Source organism: Microtus ochrogaster, chromosome 7 (assembly GCF_000317375.1).
Source record: "Microtus ochrogaster isolate Prairie Vole_2 chromosome 7, MicOch1.0, whole genome shotgun sequence".
NCBI classification, from domain to species: Eukaryota; Metazoa; Chordata; class Mammalia; order Rodentia; family Cricetidae; genus Microtus; species Microtus ochrogaster.
The window spans coordinates 61,501,473-61,519,892 of NC_022014.1; the positions used below are offsets into that span (position 1 = coordinate 61,501,473).

The following is an 18,420-nucleotide window of genomic DNA, read 5'->3' on the forward strand; positions in this document are numbered from 1 at the left end:
AGACCAGGCTGGTCTCGAACTCACAGAGATCCGCCTGCCTCTGCCTCCCAAGTGCTGGGATTAAAGGCGTGCGCCACCACCGCCCGGCCAGGTAAGAGGTCTTGTCTTGGGATGTTGCTCAGCAATAGACTGTTTTCCTTTTTTTTTTTTTTTAAGTTTTATTTATTATGTATACAGTGTTCTGTCTGTATGCCTGCAGGCCAGAAGAGGGCGCCAGATCTCATTATGCCTGGTTGTGAATTACTGTGTGGTTGCTGGGAATTGAACTCAGGACTTCTGGAAGAACAGTCAGTGCTTCTTAACCACTGAACCATCTCTCCAGCCCCAAGAGACTATTTTCCAAGCATATATGAGGCCCTGAGTTTGATCCCCAACCCCACATACTTAAATATACACATCCTGTTCCTGCAGAGGGGCCTGAGTGACGTGGGCAGGGCACTATATATTATGTATTAACTAGATAGTGATTTTATTTATTTATTTGTGTATATGTTTATACTTAGTACACATTGTCATCTCTTTCCATTTGGAAAATGTTTTGCTTTTTGCAACGCAGGTATGCCCTTTTGCCCTGATTTGTCAGAGATGAAGGCCCTTATTGCTTCTTTAAATGTGATACTCTTTTTTATGAGAGCAAGCAGCTTTGCAGGAATTAGATAGTATATTACTGCTCGTATTTATTTAGTTCAATATTATTTGGCTTCTTATTAAACATAATAGTATTTTCCAGGCCTGTCTCTCAGTGCATCTGTGTTAGAGTCCTGCACCCGTGTCTGTAGCGGGGCTCTCGTGTTAGAGTCCTGCACCCGTGTCTGTAGCGGGGCTCTCGTGTTAGAGTCCTGCACCCGTGTCTGTAGCGGGGCTCTCGTGTTAGAGTCCTGTACCCGTGTCTGTAGCGGGGCTCTCGTGTTTGTTAGAGTCCTGTACCCGTGTCTGTAGCGGGGCTCTCGTGTTTGTTAGAGTCCTGCACCCGTGTCTGGTGTTTGCTGTGGGGCATGGATGGGACAGTGCTGTTCCGGTGGACCCACTGAAGGACAGGCTTACTTATTTTCTCATGTGGATGTCAGTCATCCCTGACTGCCATGGTCCTTCACCTGAGCGGCTTGGAGAGGAGTGCTCATGGATCCATATGCCAGTTTATGAGCATATCCCAGAAAGGTTCAAGTTCTAGATTTTTAGTTGTGTTTAGCAAAATGCATTCAAGTAAGGAATGGTGATACTGCTTTATTATATTTAGTCAGTTTGAATGAAAACAGACCACAGCATTGAGGTCTGTGGTGTACACGAGGAAAATGCTTCCCTTTCCTGAGGCATTTGCTTAATAAGTCAAATTGGTTGAAACAAGCAAAGATTATTAATAGCAACAAATCAGCACTGTTGCCATGTAGCACACTGTGAGGGGATGCAGAGAGGAGGGAGAGACTTGGGAAGCATTGCTAGTTGAAATAAAGGGAACAGGGCGCTGGTAACAAGACCCTGGTGGTGGTAGAGGGTTTGATGTCTATGTTGGCCAGGCTGAAGGAGCAATGGGCACCTGAAAGCCAACTTGTTCTACCTGTAAGTCCCTAACCTTGGCATGAAGCTGCAATTCCACGGAAAAGTGATTTTTAAAAATTTTACTTTAGTATTTTGTTTGCTGCTTCCACAGGGCATCTTTCTCAAATGTTATATAGGCATCTTTTGTGTAGCTATGGACCCCGTGTGACAATGTGGTGGGATGATTATTATTATTTTGGCTGGAGGAGAAAGGTTGTGGTCAGAAACTTTGAGGACTCTTCTCTCATGTGAGGTGTTGGAATGAGACAGAAATAGGGAAAATAGTGAACTAAAACTAAAAATAGGGGGGGAATGCCAGAAATTCTAGTTTTTCTGAACATGTATTTCAGGGAGGGGATAACAGGTCTTGATCCACGAAACCAGCTGTGAAAATGGTTCAGAACAAGTTCTATGGAAGTAAACTTGAAGGCATTGATCTAAGAGTTAGAATACCCAGCCAGAAATTCCTGTGTTGTTTGTTCTCTGTCCAAGCTGAAGGTGAAACTTGAATAAATAGCATTTACCTGGGGTCCCTGCATGTGCCAGGCCCTGAGCTGAGCTGAAGGAACTCTTAGTCTGTGCCTCAGGCCTCTGGTCTGCTGTGCAGCTTGGCAGACCTCTTCTGTAGAGCTCCGGTTTTCTTTCCAACCACTCAGCACTCTATAGGAAGGAATGGTCATGGTTGTTGGCTCAGTAAACTTGACTCATCAACACAGGTCTCCGTATAATCAAAACCCAGCTAAAATACATGGCCAAATAGAAACATCATAGTAAAAGTATAAAGTACCCTGCTATACCATGGGGGCATAGAAGGAAGAGACTCAGTTTACCTGAGACTGGAGCTGGGTGTGATCCATCACAGGCCTTTAGTCTTGTCCTTGGGGAGGCTGAGGCATGATGCTTGAGGGTTCCAGACTAGCATGGGCTGCATAGCGAGAGACACAGCTAGCAAACAGAGATTTCATGAGTCAGATGCCATTTGAACTGAGGAATAAAAGAGAATGCAATGCAGCCTTAGGAAACGAGGATAGTGGGGTTGCATCAGGCTGAGAGTGTCTTAGTGATTGAAGAGCACAGCCCTTAAGCAGCGATAGTGGCACGTGCCTTTAGTCCCGGCCCTTGGTAGGAAGAGACAGGAGGAGCTCTGTGAGTTCGAGGACAGCCTGATCTAAAAAGTGAGTTCCAGGAAAACCAGATTTGTTACACAGAGAAATTACTGCCTCGAAAAACCAGAAAAAAAAAATAGATGGCCGATCTGACTTCCACTTCAGCTGGATGTGTCACTAGCTGTGGCGAGTTCCTGCACTGCTCATCAGGGTCCTTATTTGTGACAGCTCATTGTATTCACTGTGGGTTTTGTGTCAAGGTTTAAAGGAAGCTATGTACATAGAGCATAAAACAAAACAAATAGTAAGTTGCGTCTCAGGAGACTAAAGATCCAGAGGCAGAGAGAGACTTACGGCTTTTTAGCGGCTGCTACAGTGGAATGAGCCGATTATTGTTTCTCTTCCCTCTCCTGTCTCTCCCAGCTCTTTCCTTTTCTCCTCCCTCTCCCTTTCTGCTTCACTTCCCCCTCCCTTTTCAGTTTCTGACATAGTCTTTGTATTCCAGGACGGCTGCAGACTTTTAGCATCCCCCCCATCCCCTGCGAGACTCCCAAAGGCTTTGTTGAACACCGAACATCACGTTTTTACATTTATTCATTGCATGCATATGTTTGGGTATGCAGGGAGGTCAGAGGGCAACTTTTGGGAGGTGCTTTTCTCCTTCTATCATTGTGTCCCAAGGATTCTGGTGAACAATCTTACTGTCCTTTGAATATTCCTTTTTTGGGGGGAGGGGTGGGTGGGTTTCGAGATGGGGTTTCTCTACCTTTGGAACCTGCCCTGGTGCTCGCTCTGTAGACCAGGCTGGCCTCTGCCTCCCGAGTGCGTGCAGTGCTGTGCCGCCTTTACCTGGTTCCTTTTTCTTTCTTTAAGAGTAAAACTTACTTTTTTTTTTTTTTTTTTTCTTTTTGGAGACAGGGGCTCATTATGTAAATTAGGTTGGCCTTAAACTGACCGAGATTCACTTGTCTTTGCCTCCTGAATGTTGGGATTAAAGACATGAGCTGACATTGATCTTTTAAGATTGGTGATTTGTTTATGTGTATATGTGGAGTGATGTAGGTCCCTGCAGAGACCTTACGATCCCCTAGTTTTGGCATTACTGGAAATCGTGAGCTGACCTGTGTGGATGCTGTGATCCAAACTTGGGTCCTCTGGAAGTGTTCTTAACTGATAAACCATGTCTCCAGTGCCAGAAGTAATTTAAAAAGGACATTTTCATCAGGTGTTGGTGGTGCATGCCTTTAATCCCAGCACCTGGGAGGCAGAGGCAGGCGGATCTCTGTGAGTTCGAGGTTAGCTTGTCTACAAAGCGAGTTCCAGGACAACCAGGACTGTTACACTGAGAAACTTTGTCTCGAAAAACCAAACCAAACCAAACCATTTTCTTTACTGTTTGCCTGATGCATAGGTCAGCCCCCCCCCCCCACCTTTCATCTGTAGTGGTGCTGTAGTCAGCAATAGGAAAGCGGCATTAAAAATCATTTATTTTAGCCAAGTGTGGTGGCAAATGCCTTCCCCACAGCACTTGAGTGGTATCAGAAGGAGGATCTCTTTTACATTCAAGGCTATCTTGATCTACATAGTGAGTTTCAGGACAGCCAGGACTAAGTAGAGAGACCTTGTCTGTCTTAAAAAAATCATTTAAGTCTATGAGTTTTTCAGTGTGTGTACCAGGTCCTCAGAGGGATTTCCTGGGACTGGAGTTGTCTTTGTGAGCCATTATGTGGGTGCTGGATATTGAACCCTGCTTCTCTGGAAGAGCAGCCAGCACCCTTAACCACTGAGCCATCTCTCCAGCCCTGAAAATTGTATGTTTTATATTTCTCTCCTATTCTGGGAATCAAATTCATAGAGTCTAGAAAGTTTTCTGTGCTCTGCAGATAAATGGTCCTGTATAGAGGGAGATATGCCCTAGATAGCAGTTCAGAGTTGTGTTGAGCTGATACCACTGCTCACTAGGAACCCGCAGCTGTGCCCTTTGATCTGCTAATTTCAGTTAGGAAAACTTATTTTAAATGTAGTACAGAGAAGAGCTAACTCTATTTCTGTGTGTATAAAAATGTTCAGATTTTCAGTGTAAAAATTGCAGCCAGGAAAATGTCGGGCAGTTAACAATGGTTAACAATGATTGTACATGGGTTCTTGGCATTAAATTTAGGCTGTCAAGTTTTTGCGGCAGGTTCATTTATCTGCTGACCCATGTCCCTGACCCTCTTTTTAACTTTTTTTTGGAGATAGTTGTCCATATTGAAAGTGAATTCACTCTGTAGCCCAGGGAGGCCTTAAACTTGGGATCTGTTTGCCTCAGCCTTGTAAGAGCTGAGTTTACAGGCCTACACCACCAGGCCTGGCTCTCCCTGTGTCCTAGAGTGGTCTTGAACTCCCAATTCTCCTTTCTCTGGCGCTGGAGTTCTTGAATTATAGACATGATTCACTACACCTTAGCTTTAGGTTGTTACAATGTTTTGGTGCTAAGGGTTAAACTTGGCTTTGCACACAGCGCTCATTCTCCTCTGAGCCAGACCCCTCCCTTTAGGTGAAAACTGGTGTCATAGTTTGTTTGCTTTAGCTGTGGAACAACAATGACCAAAAGCAACTTGGAAGCTGGTCTTTGGTGGTGCGTGCCTTTGAGACCGGCACTTAGGAGGCAGAGGCAGGACTATCTCTGTGAGTTCGAGGCCAGCCTGGTCTACAGAGTGAGTGCCAGGACAGCCAGGGTTACACAGGGAAACATTTTCTCAAAAAATTAAAAAGAAAGAAAGAAGAAAGAAAAAAGAAAGAGAAAAAAAAGAGAGAGAGCAAGCAAAAGCACCTTGTGGAGGAAAGGGTTTATTTGACTTACTGGTTGGAGTCTTTCACTGAGGGAAGCCGAGGCAGGAAACTGGAGGCAGAAACGAAAGTAGGAGCCATGGAGGAAGGCTGCTTACTGGGTTGTTTCCAGGCGTACATCCAGCTACCTTTCTTATATAGTGCAGGGCTACCTGCTCACAGTAGGCCATACCCTTTTTTTTTTTTTTTTTTTTTTTTTTTCGAGACAGGGTTTCTCTGTGGCTTTGGAGCCTGTCCTGGAACTAGCTCTGTTACACTGCCATGGGAGCACGTCTGTGAAGCATTTTCTTGATTGTAAGCCTCTTACATCAGTTAGCAATCAAGAAAATGCTTCACAGTTGTGCTCCCATGGCAGTGTAATGGGGTAGTTGCTCAATTGAAATTCTTCTTCCCTAGTGTGTTAAGTGGACAACCGCAGCTGGGTAGCTTGTGCCAGAATCCCATCATTGGGAAACTGAGGCAGGAGGGTCTCAAGTTTGAACCAGCCTGGGCTATTAGGGAGCTCTTGCCTCCAAACCTAATTAAACTTGCCATTTGAAGTTAGGGGTATATAAGGTAATATATATTATCTTAAAATTAAAAACCAAGTCCTGGGGAAATTGCTCATTTAGTAAAGTGCTTCTCGTGCAAGCGTGAGAACCTGGGTTTGACCCCCAGACCCATGATGGACAGGTATAATGGATTCCCGCACTGGGGAAGTAGAGACCTGAGGATCCAAGGGTTTGCTGGCCCAGCCTTTCCTAATTGGTGAGCTCCTGTTAATGAGAGACTGTCTCAAAAAAAAAAAAAAAAAAAGAGAGCAAAAAAACCCCTAAAAAACAAAAACCGGTGCTGGAGAGATGGCTCATATATAATATATATGATATATATATAATAAATTAAAAAAATATTAAAAAATATAAACATTTTTTTAAAAAAATGTTTCTTCCACCGAACACACACATACATGCACACAGAACTTTTCTTTCTTGTACTGGGGATTGAACCTAGGGTCTTGTTCATCTCTCCCAGGTGTTCTACCAAGTCACATACCTAGCCATTCCCCACCCCCAATATTTGACACTGACTTTCTAGTTGCCTGGGTTGGCATTGCACTGCTGGCTCCAAGCCGCCTTCCCTCTCAGCCTCAGTTTTAGCTTTGGATTTAGTGACTTGGACCACTTTTTAGGATCTTACCAATTGTGTGTGAGAGACAAGAGTTCCTGTGCAGCCCCAATGACCTTGAAGATCCTCTTGGTTTCTGCGGTACTGGGAATCAAGCCCAGGGCTTCCTGCTTGCTGGACAAGCGCTCTACCAACTGAGCTTGGTCTCCAGCCCTCCTAAATTATTATTTTTTTTTTTTTGGTTTTTCGAGACAGGGTTTCTCTGTGGTTTTGGAGCCTGTCCTGGAATTAGCTCTTGTAGACCAGGCTGGTCTCAAACTCACAGAGATCCACCTGCCTCTGCCTCCCAAGTGCTGGGATTAAAGGCGTGCGCCACCACTGCCCGGCCCCTCCTAAAAATTTTAAATGAAGGTGTGTTTCACATGGAGAGATGACCTGCTTTGATGGATACCCCAACAGTTTTTAGCTATGCATGTGTATCTTCCTGATTGTTGCAAACTTGCAAGTATTAACTGATACTTTGTGTCTATAAGCCAGATAACCCTGGAGTTTTGTTATTCTGTAACCTTTATTGAGGAGTGATGATGGTTGATGGAGGGTTTATTATGATCACTGTATTTAGGTTTCTGCAATTCTGTGATGAGTTAAAATCTCATTTTTGACTGATACTATCAGAGTCCCTGACAAACATTCTTTGGGAATAATGACATTCCCGAATGTACTGGTTGCTGCAGTGAGGGATGGAGAAGCTGGAGGGGGTGGAATGGTTAGAATCCTGTCTTGCTTTGAACTTGTGTGGTATTGGAACCCTGCAGGGTCTTAATAAAAACACTTCTGTTTGCTGTGCAGGCTTACAGCGGGACTCCCCTAACAGAAGAAAAGGAGAAAATAGTTTGGGTCAGATTCGAGAACGCAGATCTGAACGGTATGACTAACTTCGGGGACGTGTGTATTAAGTGCTATTTTGGAGTTGACCTGATTTTAGAAAGAGAGCCATAGGTTCACTCAGGCCATTTTGCTTCTAGTAACTTTTCAGTTCTGAAAATAACTTCATTTTTCGCTGGGAGTGGTAGTGCATGCGGATAATCCCAGTGCCTGTGAGGCTGAGACAGGAGGGTCCTGAGTGGGAGGTGAGACTGGGGTACCTGTGCAGAAACTAAACACTCTACAGCGTGAACCATTATGATCTTTGATTATCGATCTATATAGCATTTTCATATTGGAAAATAAACTATATTTGTTAAAAGTTGTTCTGTGTCTTCATCCCCAGTCTTTCTAACTGCCATGTATCCTATCTTCTTTTGAGACAGGATTTCTCTGTGTAGTCCTGTCTTGGAACTCGCTCTGTAGACCAGGCTGGTCTTGAACTCAGAACCCCTCTTTTCTCTACCTCCTGAGTTCTGGGATTAAAGGTGTGCACTACACCACCAAATGATTTATTTTTGTGTGTCTGTGTGTTTTGCCTCCATGTATGTCTGTGCAGCTTGGAAGCTAGAAGAGGGAGTCAGAGTCCCTGGGAGCAGAGTGACAGATCTTGTCAGCCACCAGTGGATGCTGGGAATGAAATCACCCTTCCCTGGAGTAGTCAGTACTATTAAACCCTGAGCCATCGCTCCAGCCCCATTTACTCTCTTTATGGCTCTGCCTGATTCAGACACCTTATAGAAATGGATTCATATTCAGGATTCGTCTGTGTTGGAGCATGTCAGCATTTTCTTTTTCGTTTCTAAGGTTGACTAGTATCTCACTATGTGTCTGCCACCACTCATTTATTTTATTTTAAACCAGGGTTGCTCAGGATAACCTTGAACTCTGGGCCTCAAACAAACCATTCTCTTTCCCCAGTTCCTCAGCAACCTGAGTGACATGAGTGATACCATTTTCTTTAACGTTGGGTGTTATACCAAGAGCAGTATTTCTGCTGTGTATAGTTCACTACCACTGAACTATACCCTCGGCTCTCTTCAGTTATTTATTTATTATCAGTTTGTTTACTTATATTTATTTTATTTATTTATTATGTATACAATATTCTGTCTGTGTGTATGCCTACAGGCTGGAAAAGGGCACCAGACCTCTTTACAGATGGTTGTGAGCCACCATGTGGTTGCCGGGAATTGAACTCAGGACCTTTGGAAGAGCAGGCAATGCTCTTAACCATTGAGCCATCTCTCCAGCCCCCAGTTTGTTTATTTATTTATTTTTTTAATGGCAGGATCTCAGGTGGTTCAGGGTAGCCTTGAATTCCTGAACCTCACGCCTCTACTTCCCAAGAACTAGACTTTCTGAATGGCCTGGAACTCAGTACGTAGATCATGCTGGTCAGTAAACCACAGAGATTCTCTTTACTGTGCCTCTCTGGTACTGGAATTAAATGTGTCTTCCAACTGTATAAGCTGCCTGTTTTTGAGGCAGGCGTGGCCTGTGCTAGCCTTAAATTAGCTGAAGGTAGTTGAAGATGACCTTGAACTTTTGATTCTTCTGTCACCATGGCAACTTTCTGAGGCGCTGTGGATTGAGCCTTAGGCCTCTTGCCCACTGAGCTACATCCTTAGCCTTGGACTGACTTTTTATTACTATTGCCCTTTGGCCCTGAATTGACACTGTAGTCCAGGCTGGCTTGTCTTGTGACAGTCATCCTTCCTCAGCTTCATGATAGGTGGTAGTCTAGAACTGTCCCTCAAGGTCCCATACAGCCCTTAATTCTGTGAACAGCCATCGCTGTCACCATTGGTGTCAAGACTCTGCTTCTGTTCAACTGTCTCAAGACTCTGCTTCTGTTCTATCTGGCCCATACTCAGAAGGGAAATAGCTGGGTCCCATATGGTACCCCAGTCTAGTTTTCTGAGGAACGAAGTCTTTGCTATGTAGAGTGCTTGTACTATTCCAAGTTCCCAACGACAGTTCACAAGGACTTTTTCCTGGTCCTGGGGATTGAACCCCCGGGCATAAGGCCAGTGAGGCCCAATCTGTCACTTAACTACCCCACCCCATATCCCCAGCTCCTCAGAGTTCAGTACATTCCACATGTAGTATTTTATAATGTGAGAATCCTCAGCATGCTGCAGTCTGTAGTAATTCATTCTTCTTCCTTGCTGATGATATTCCATCCTCTTTGTACCATAATAGGGCTATTGTCCAATTGGTGAACATTTGTATTGTTTCCATCTTTTGGCTGTTTACAAATGTTACTATGAATCTATGCCCACCCCCAAAGCTCGCCTGGGCAATTTAGCCCTTGCCTTTCTCACACCCACAAAGGAAAAGCAGGCTGGGGATACTGCTCAGCATTGACACACTGGACTAGCATGTGTGAGGTTCAATCACCAGTATAACAAAGAAAAAAACAAACCTTTCTTTTTTCCTTTGAGACGAGGTATCACTGTGTAGCTAGGTTTGCTTAGAAGTTACTATGTAGCTAGGTTGGCTTAGAAGTTACTGTGTAGGCCAGGTTGGCTTTGGTGATCTTCCTGCTTCAGCCTCCTACCTGCTGGGGTTACTGACCAGAGATACTATGTTGGCCTCTGACTTTGTTTAATTAAAAAAGATTTATTTTTATTAATTTTGTGTATATGTCTGTGTATGGGTATGTGCAAATGTTCTCATTTCAGAGGCCTTGGACGCTCTGGAGGTGGAATTACAGATGTTTGTCAGCCACCTGATGTGGGTGCTCTTCCGAACTCTGGAAGAGCAGCAAGTGCTCCTCATTACTTAGCCATCCTTCCGGATCCCTGCTTTTATTGTTGAAACTGAATCTTTGCATTGATGGGGTAAATGAGTTCATGCTGTCTTTTTATTTGCTTCTTTGTTAATTCTAATACAGATACATCACGGAATTTAGAATTTCATGAACTGCATAGCACTGGAAATGAGCCCCCTCTGCTGGTTATGATCGGCTACAGTGACGGCATGCAAGTCTGGGGCATCCCTGTGAGTATGCACAAGGACTTCCTTGCTGCTCAGCCTAAGCTCTGCAGATGTGTTTATACATTACTAAGACCTTGTGGAGAGCCAGTGGGAATGAGGCACGTAACAAGCAGGTCCACTAAAGGATGAGTGAGTTGAACAGTTGTGGGACTCATGGTTTATGCAAGGTGTCAGTTTTATTTAGGGTAATACTATTAAATGGGGGGGGGGGTGTTTCTGTGTTTTCCAATTTACAGAAGAATAAACTGAGACTTGGGGAAAAGATTTGTATTATTAGAAAATGTTAACAATATTGCTGGTGGACTTTTCTTTCCTGCCTGCCAGTTCCTAAACAACCTACATGAAGGCCATTAATTATAACTGCTCAACTGTTAGCTCAGGCTTGTTACTAGTTTGTTCTTACATTTTAAATTAACCCATACTTCTTATCTACCCTCTACTGTGTGGCTGTACCTTCTTTCATCTTGCTTCCCACCGTGTCTCTCCCAGTGTCCTTAGTCTGGTTTCCCTACCTAACCTTATCCTGACCAGCTCTTGGCTAGTCAACTTCTTTATTAAACAAGTCAATGTAATTTACAGTGTACAGAAGGATGATTCTACAGCATAATATATCAGTTGTTTTGTGTGTTAAGACATTGACATGAACCAAAAAGATGGCTCAGTAGGTAAAGCTGTTTGTTGCTAAGCCTTACAACTTGAGAGGCTTAGAGTTCAGAGCCCCCACCCCAACCAAGTCCCAGTAGCAGCTGAGAACTAACTCCTGCAAATTGTCCCCTTTTGACAGTTACTCCATGTCACATGCACAGGCTAGCACACATGCAGTCTTACCTACATACATACACAGATAAAAATAGTAAATACAATTTAACAAAGAGCCTAACATAGTGGTCTGTGCCTTTAATCACAGATAAAGACAGGAGGAGCTCCGGGTTAAGGCCAGCCATGGCTGCATAAAGAGATGCTGTCTCAAAAAAAGAAAATTAAAAAAAATGTATAAAAATACCTCAGAAAGTAGAAATCTGATTTCCTGAAGATAAGAGAACTAGAAGACAGTTTTTACCCTTAGTATCCTCCTTTGAATTTTGTACCAGCTGAACTAAAATAAAACTTTTAGGGTCTAGAGAAATGGCTCAGTGGTTAAGAGAACTGGCTGCTCTTCCAGAGCTCCTGGATTCTATCCCCAGCACCCACATGGAAGCTCACAACTGTCTGGAACTCTGAGAGCACCAGGCATGTATGTTGTGCACAGACATGCATGCATAAAAATAATTATCAATACATGTAAAATAAAAGTCATTAAAATTTTGAGTCAAGCCAGGTGGAGGTGGCACATGCCTTTAATCCCAATCCTCTGGAGGCATTTCTGTGAGTTTGAGGCCAGTCTGGTAAAAAAAAAAAAAACAAAAACAAAAACAAAAAAAAACCCAAAAAAGAAAAACAAACCACTTTCATTTATTTTTGTGAGTTATTCTTGGAGCTATATTTGTTGCTATGAAGTTTGCTGTTTTTTTTATAGGAGAAATATACATATAGTTCAGATAAATATATTTACATACATAGTTCTTAATATGTAATATATACACACATATAATTTTCTGCTGCTTAAATTTCTTACCATATGCTTTTAATTGACTGTTCAATAAATCACCTTTTTTAAAAATTGTTTTTATTGAGCTGTATATTTTCCTCTGTTCCCCTCCTTTCCTCCCCGCTCCCTTTCTGTCCTCTCCTATGACCCCAGCCTCCCAATTTACTCAGGGGATCTTGTCTTTTTCTACTTCCCATGTAGATTAGTCTCTCTTATTGTGATTTGTAGGCTGGTTTTTCTTTGCTTTATGTCTAAAAGCCCCTGTGAGTGAGTACATATGATATTTGTCTTTCTGGATCTGGGCTACCTCACTCAATATGATGTTTTCTAGATCCATCCATTTGCCTGCAAATTTTAAGATGTCATTTTTCCCATTGTTTCTTTTGTAATGTCACTGCTCAGGGAGTCTTTTATGGACTTGAATAGCTACATCATCTATTATTCTGATTTTTTTTTTAAAAGGAGCTCTGGTAAAGTTTTATTAAAGGAAAACTTTACTTTTCACCAGTCTGTTCTGGCATGCTTCTAATAATGTCAGAATCACCTGGGTCAATTATGGCCAGTGTGCATACTCTGTAGTATTTTCCACACGCTGTGCCCAACTCAATGTTATTGCCACTGTAGTGATGGACACCAGTTTTAGCCAACATGGCATAGTATTCTATTTCAGATTTCCTCAAGGTGGGGCAGTTGTTGGCGAGGATCACCAATTTCGCTTTGCCCTGTCTGATCATCTTCAGAGTCTGTTTGTATCCCAGCACGTACTTCCCACTTTTCATAACAAGCTGGAGCCGAGAGTTGATCGACTCCAGAGACTTTTTCGTCTTCTTTGCTGCCACCATCTTTCTGCCTTAGGTGCGGGACGGCCCCCAACCAAGACCAGCCGCCAAGATGGCCGGGGAGCGAGAAAGCTATTATTCTGATTTTTAAAATGACTACTGTTCCCTAATACAAATACTTTAAATGTCCATAATTTTGTCATTACAGTGTTATACTATTGGGTCACATGTTACAGGGTTGTAATCCAGTCACTTACCAGGCTGAGGCAGGAGGATGGCAAGTTCATGGCCTGTCTAGGCAACCTAATGAGATGCTATTTCAAAAACAGTATAATGATGTGATGAGCTTGAACAGAGGTATATGTATATATTTATGTATGTATGTATGTATGTATGTATGTATGTATGTATGTATGTATATATGTCTATGGCTTTGGTATTTTGAGACAGCCTTTGCCATCTGTGGCAGTCTCGGCAGTCTCTTTGGGGCTTACCTGGCCTCAGGTTTGTGGGCGGTCCTTTTGTTCTTGTTTCAAATTCTGGAATCACAAATGTGGGCCACTGAACCTGCCTCCAAAGGTATATTTTATGCTTGAGTATTTGTGTAGAGACACTCCCTCCCACCTTTGAAATAGGATTTTACTGTATACTTGTTGACTTTGAACTCCCTGCAATCCTGTTCATCTGCGTGAGTGCTCTGATCATAGATATGGGACACACTGACTTGCTTTGGTGGGGTAAATTCCTTATAGTAGAGCTGATCACTCAAGGATGCTGAGTGCAGACCAGGAGGTGGTGGCACATGCCTTTAATCCCAGCAGAGAGGCAGAGGCAGGCAGATCTCTGTGAGTTTGAGACCAGCCTGGTCTACATGAGCTAGTTCCAGGACAGGCTCCAAAGCTACAAGAAACCCTGTCTCAAAAATGCTGAGTGCATTTATAGTTTTAGATTTTGTTTTTGGTTCTTGTTTTTTTGCTTATGTGGGTGGGTGTCTGCCTTGTGTGGGTGGGTGTTTTAGGAGGCCAGAAGAGGCTTTTGGATCCACTGGAGCTGGAGTGACAGGACTGTAAACTGCCTAGGTGGGTGCTGGTACTCAAACTCAGGTCCTAGCAGAGCAGCAGGTAGCAAGTGCTGTTAACCTCCAAGCTACATCTCCAGCCCTGTCAATAATGGAATATACTTGTGTGTGTGTGTGTGTGTGTGTGTGTGTGTGTGTGTGTGTATTTTTTTCCTGTTGTTAGGTGATGCTGAGGGTTGTATCTAGTTGTGTGGTAGGCAACAGTGCTACCTCTGAACTATACATCTCCAGCCCTCTAGCCCCTTTCATATATATGAAGATCTTATGGGTAGTGATGGTCGCCTCTGTGATGTAGGTGGGATGAGCAGTGGCTTGGAACTACAGAGCAAGACTCGATCCTCAGCCTCCAGGTGCCTTTGTGTCAACTACACATGGAGTTTGGAAGAGTTCTGGGACTAAAGGGCCAGGCATTTTAGTTTTATTTTTGTTATTGTTCCCTTGGGTAACATGATTTTTCATGAAAACATTTGTTAGCAATATCTTCAGATTTAACGAAAGTTGTGATGTTGTAGAGTGTGATTCTCAACTGTGGATTATGAGCCTTTTGGGGATTGCATAGCAGATGGCTGGATATCTGTCATGTATTTACAGTAATATTCATGACAGTCTCAAAATTAGTTATGAAGTAGTAAGAAAGATAATTTTATGGTTGCGGTGTTACCAGGTGTGAGGAATGGTCTCAGAGAGTCACAGCATTGGGAAGGTTGAGAACCACTCCTCCACAGAATAGAATTTGGCCTAAATGACATTATAACAAAAGCTTTACACTTGTATTACTTTAACATTTTGACTTGAAAAAACGGCTCATCAGGTAAAAGCGCTTGCTGCGAAGCCTGCCAACCTGAGTTCATGGTGGAAGGCGAGAACCAACTCCCACAAGTTGGCCTTTGATCTCCACACACATGCCCAACAAATAAATCAAGAAATGTAATAAAAGTTTCACAAATTGTTTATGTACTGTGGTGCTGTTTTGGTCCTGTGACTGTCATAGCACGTGTAGGGTTGAAGCTTTATTTTGTGGTTGGAGAATGCTGCTGGCTGCCAGGAACAAGTAGTTTTTCTTTCACTCACCCCACCCCCTAAGTAAGGAGAATAAATCCTCCAGCGCCTTAGTCACGTGGGTCGGGTGTTGTTTTCAAGGCTGTTGACTTGTAACCTGTCAAGAGGAAGCACTCTGGTTGACCTGAGGGAGTGGCTTCATTAGTGGAACTTTTCTATACTAATAGGGCTGTGTAATATTTTCTAAACTAATATACTAATGTCCCAATAATACATTGAGCTCCACATGCTGTTTGTTTTCAGGCAGGTTGTAAGGGATGGCTTTCCCGAGATGGTTGGAAGGCTTAGGGGCGTTGGCTGGATGGAGCACATTCTTTTGACGAGACTCAGGTGGCCCTGACCGCCCACTTGTTTTGGTTATAATTAGAGGTGTTACTTTGAATAGTTTCAAAGGTAGCTTGTATCTTCTTGGAATTTCTTAAAAGTATCCTGGAACTAGCTCTTGTAGACCAGGTTGGCCTTGAGCTCACAGAGATCCACCTGCCTCTGCCTCCCGAGAGCTGGGATTAAAGGCATGCGCCACCACCACTGGGCCCTAGTTCTTATTTTCATTTGTGAATTGTTTTTTTGACAGTCTGGAGATTGATGAGAGCCTTGCCTCTGAGGCCGACACTCTGCTGCTGAGCTATTTCCCCTTGTGAAAGGCTGGGGTAGACTTGCATACAGTCTCAGTGGTTACTATACCATCTCAGCGTGTACCCAGAAGGCATTTGTTCAGCAGTCCTAGCGTAGACAGTGGGGCTATGCTGCTCAAGAAACTGACTTTCACAATCTTAGCTGATGACAGGTCACGGTGCCTTTCAATCCATATCCTGACATATTCAGACATATCCAGACATATCCAGACACCGCTTCTGCTTCTTTCCATTTATTTATTTATTGAAACAGGGTTTTTTTTTCCTGTGTTGTTCTGGAACTTGTTTTGTGGAGAAGACTGGTTTCACAGAGAACCACCTGCCTCTGCCTCCCATGTGCCAGAATTAAAGGCGTGGACTACCACGCCTGGCTTCCATGTGTTGAGTTTACGTTATTATCCCGAATGTGAGTCTCCGAATAAGAGTATAAATAGGCCCGAGGATCGCCTAGTGGTAGTGTTCCTGCATAGCAAGCAGGGGCCAGTTAACCCCTACTCCCACCGAAAACCAGGTAAACCAGGTTAAGCTTCAGTTTTAAAGTGAATTTTATGTGTAGAGGTGTTTGGTCTGTATGTTGGTGCCAGTGGAGCCCGGAACAAAGGCTTCGGAAATTCTGGCTCTGGAGTTACAGATGGCTGTGCTGTGTCATGTTGGTGTTGGGAAGTAAGTCCTCAGAGAGCAGCATCTCCCTAGCCCCCTAAACTGTGTGCTGGTGAGGGGATGTCTAGGGTCTAGAAGGTGAGAATCGCAATGGCATTTCTGTCTCTGTGGCTGGTTTCTGTCGTTTTTGCGAGTCTTATGGATCATGGTCTTGCCATTTAACTCTGGCTGCCCTGGACTCCCACTTGCCTTTGCTTTCCCATGCCACCAACCAGCTGTTTCTGCCATTTTGTATGTCTCTTCAGTCAGCGTGTCTGCTGTATCATACAAAGAAATGACTGGGTATGGTGGCCCCCCCCTTGTAATCTAGCACTTGGGAGGTAGAGGCAGGACTCAGGAAGGAGTTCAAGACCAACCTTGGCTATGTTGCTAGTTTGAGTACTGTCTGAGCCTTTGTTTGAAAACAAAAGAAACACAGAAGAAAGAACATTTCTTCATTGTGTTTATCATGTTGGTGTATGTGGCTTCTCTTCTCGTCCTCTCCCTGCCTTGGTTGTCTTAGCCTAGGCTGGCCTAGAACTATGACAATACTCCGGCTTCTATGATATTCAAGGATATTCTATTCCTTGCTCCCTGTCTGCTTTTTTGATATTTTTCTCCTAGTCTTAGACATCGATTGAGTTAGTGCTGAGAGCTATGAGGGTTTAAATGGTTTTCCGTATGGAGTGCATGTTTGGGATACACAGCACCGGGCATAACGGCTAGGGTCTGAGAGGTTGTAGAGCTAGCAGGAGAGAGCCTCCAGTAAACACAAATCACACGGAAAGTGGAAATCAAAGAAAAGCAGGCGATATGAGCAGGAAGGGGCATGAATTCAGGAACAGGATTTTGTCAGTTAAGCTGGGTGTGATGGTTCGGTTGGGCAACAGAAAGAGGCCCTGTATCTAAATTAAATGTTACGTAAAGGCCAAGGGCCTGGATCCATTGTATAGCACTTGCCTAGTCCCCTCTCGGCCCCCAAAGTTAGAGTCAGTTGAGATCAAATGATAAACGGGATCAGGTGACTCCTGCCCTCAATCTTAGCGCCTGGGAGGTAGAGTCCATACCAGGACTTTCAAGTCATCCTTGGCGATTTTTTTGAGTTCTGTGAGTCAGATTATGTAAAAAACCACGCTTCTCAAAATCCAGGCTTGATGGGGCGTGCCTGTGATCCTAACCCACAGAAGGAGGAACGGAGTTCAAGGTCATCCTCAGCTACAGAGCAAGTCTGGGGCCAGCCTCCAGAAAGTCTTTTTCTTTATAATGAAGCATTGTTTAGATTTCTAATTTTGTTGTTTTAATTTCAGGAATATTGAGATAAATAACTCAAATATGGTTATGTAATTTTGGGAGATCAATACAAGTAAGATCCTTGTTAGCTTTGCCAAATTGCATTCTTGTAAAGCTGAGCCATTTATATTTCCCTACTCATTCATTAACTCATTCACTTAGCAATGACTTATTGATTGTCCATTACACCCCAGGCTGCCTTGAAAGTTCTGGAAAAACAAGGAGCAAAACAAAACCATTCTGATACTGGAATTTCTATTCTTGGTAATTGGGAGATGAAGAATAGGGTTATTGAATGTGTGTTCTGTGTTAGATGGTGATCAGTGGCTGGGCGGTGGTGGCGCACGTCTTTAATCTCAGCACTTGGGAGACAGAGGCAGGCAGATTGCTGTGTTCCAGGCCAGCCTGGTCTACACAGCGACAATGCCTAGATGGTGGGTAGTGTGGTGGTAGGTGGGGTGTTGTAGGTGCTGTCTGGCAGGCTCTCAGAGACTCATACAAGCAGACGTGAAGAGCAGTCAGACAGGTAGGTATTGAAGGAGGTGCATTCAAGGGCAGTGCACACACGGTTGGGAATGTGCTTCAGATCAGGAGGAGCAGTGAGGGGTGGGGTCTTAGCTCAAGTTTTGTGGCAACCTGAGGAATGAGAGGAGGCTGTGAGCAGGGAGTGGTAGCACACACTTTGGATCCCACCACTCCAGAGACAGGCAGGTCGATTGAGTGTGTTATATGGTTCTAGTGGGTTAAAGCTTTGGTACCATCACACAGACTCTAAAAATTTGCATATAGAGCAAAGTTGAAATGTTTTTATAGAGAAAACATGTACACCCACTAAAATTTTTTTTTT

The 18,420-nt window shown here is 43.7% G+C and overlaps 2 protein-coding genes across 4 annotated transcripts in view; one reads left to right on the forward strand and one right to left on the reverse strand.

Moving 5' to 3' along the window:
* The window catches only part of Bcas3 (BCAS3, microtubule associated cell migration factor), a 498,657-nt gene that overhangs the window by 6,994 nt on the left and 473,243 nt on the right, over nucleotides 1–18,420 (forward strand). For all 3 annotated transcript variants that reach the window (XM_026780237.1, XM_005350452.3, XM_005350453.3), the window contains exons 4-5: nucleotides 7,428–7,503; nucleotides 10,402–10,508. In XM_026780237.1, the coding sequence (XP_026636038.1) occupies nucleotides 7,428–7,503; nucleotides 10,402–10,508 (183 nt within the window). The remainder of the gene's footprint in view (nucleotides 1–7,427; nucleotides 7,504–10,401; nucleotides 10,509–18,420) is intronic.
* On the reverse strand, nucleotides 12,562–12,997 carry LOC101994087 (60S ribosomal protein L30-like). Its single transcript, XM_005350451.3, has one exon. The coding sequence runs from the start codon at nucleotides 12,933–12,935 to the stop codon at nucleotides 12,588–12,590; it is 348 nt and encodes a 115-aa protein (XP_005350508.1). The 5' UTR covers nucleotides 12,936–12,997; the 3' UTR covers nucleotides 12,562–12,587.

Coding starts and splice junctions, on each gene's coding strand:
- LOC101994087 (XM_005350451.3), bottom strand. CDS start 12,935: ATGGTGGCAGCAAAGAAGACGAAAAAGTCTCTGGAGTCGATCAACTCT.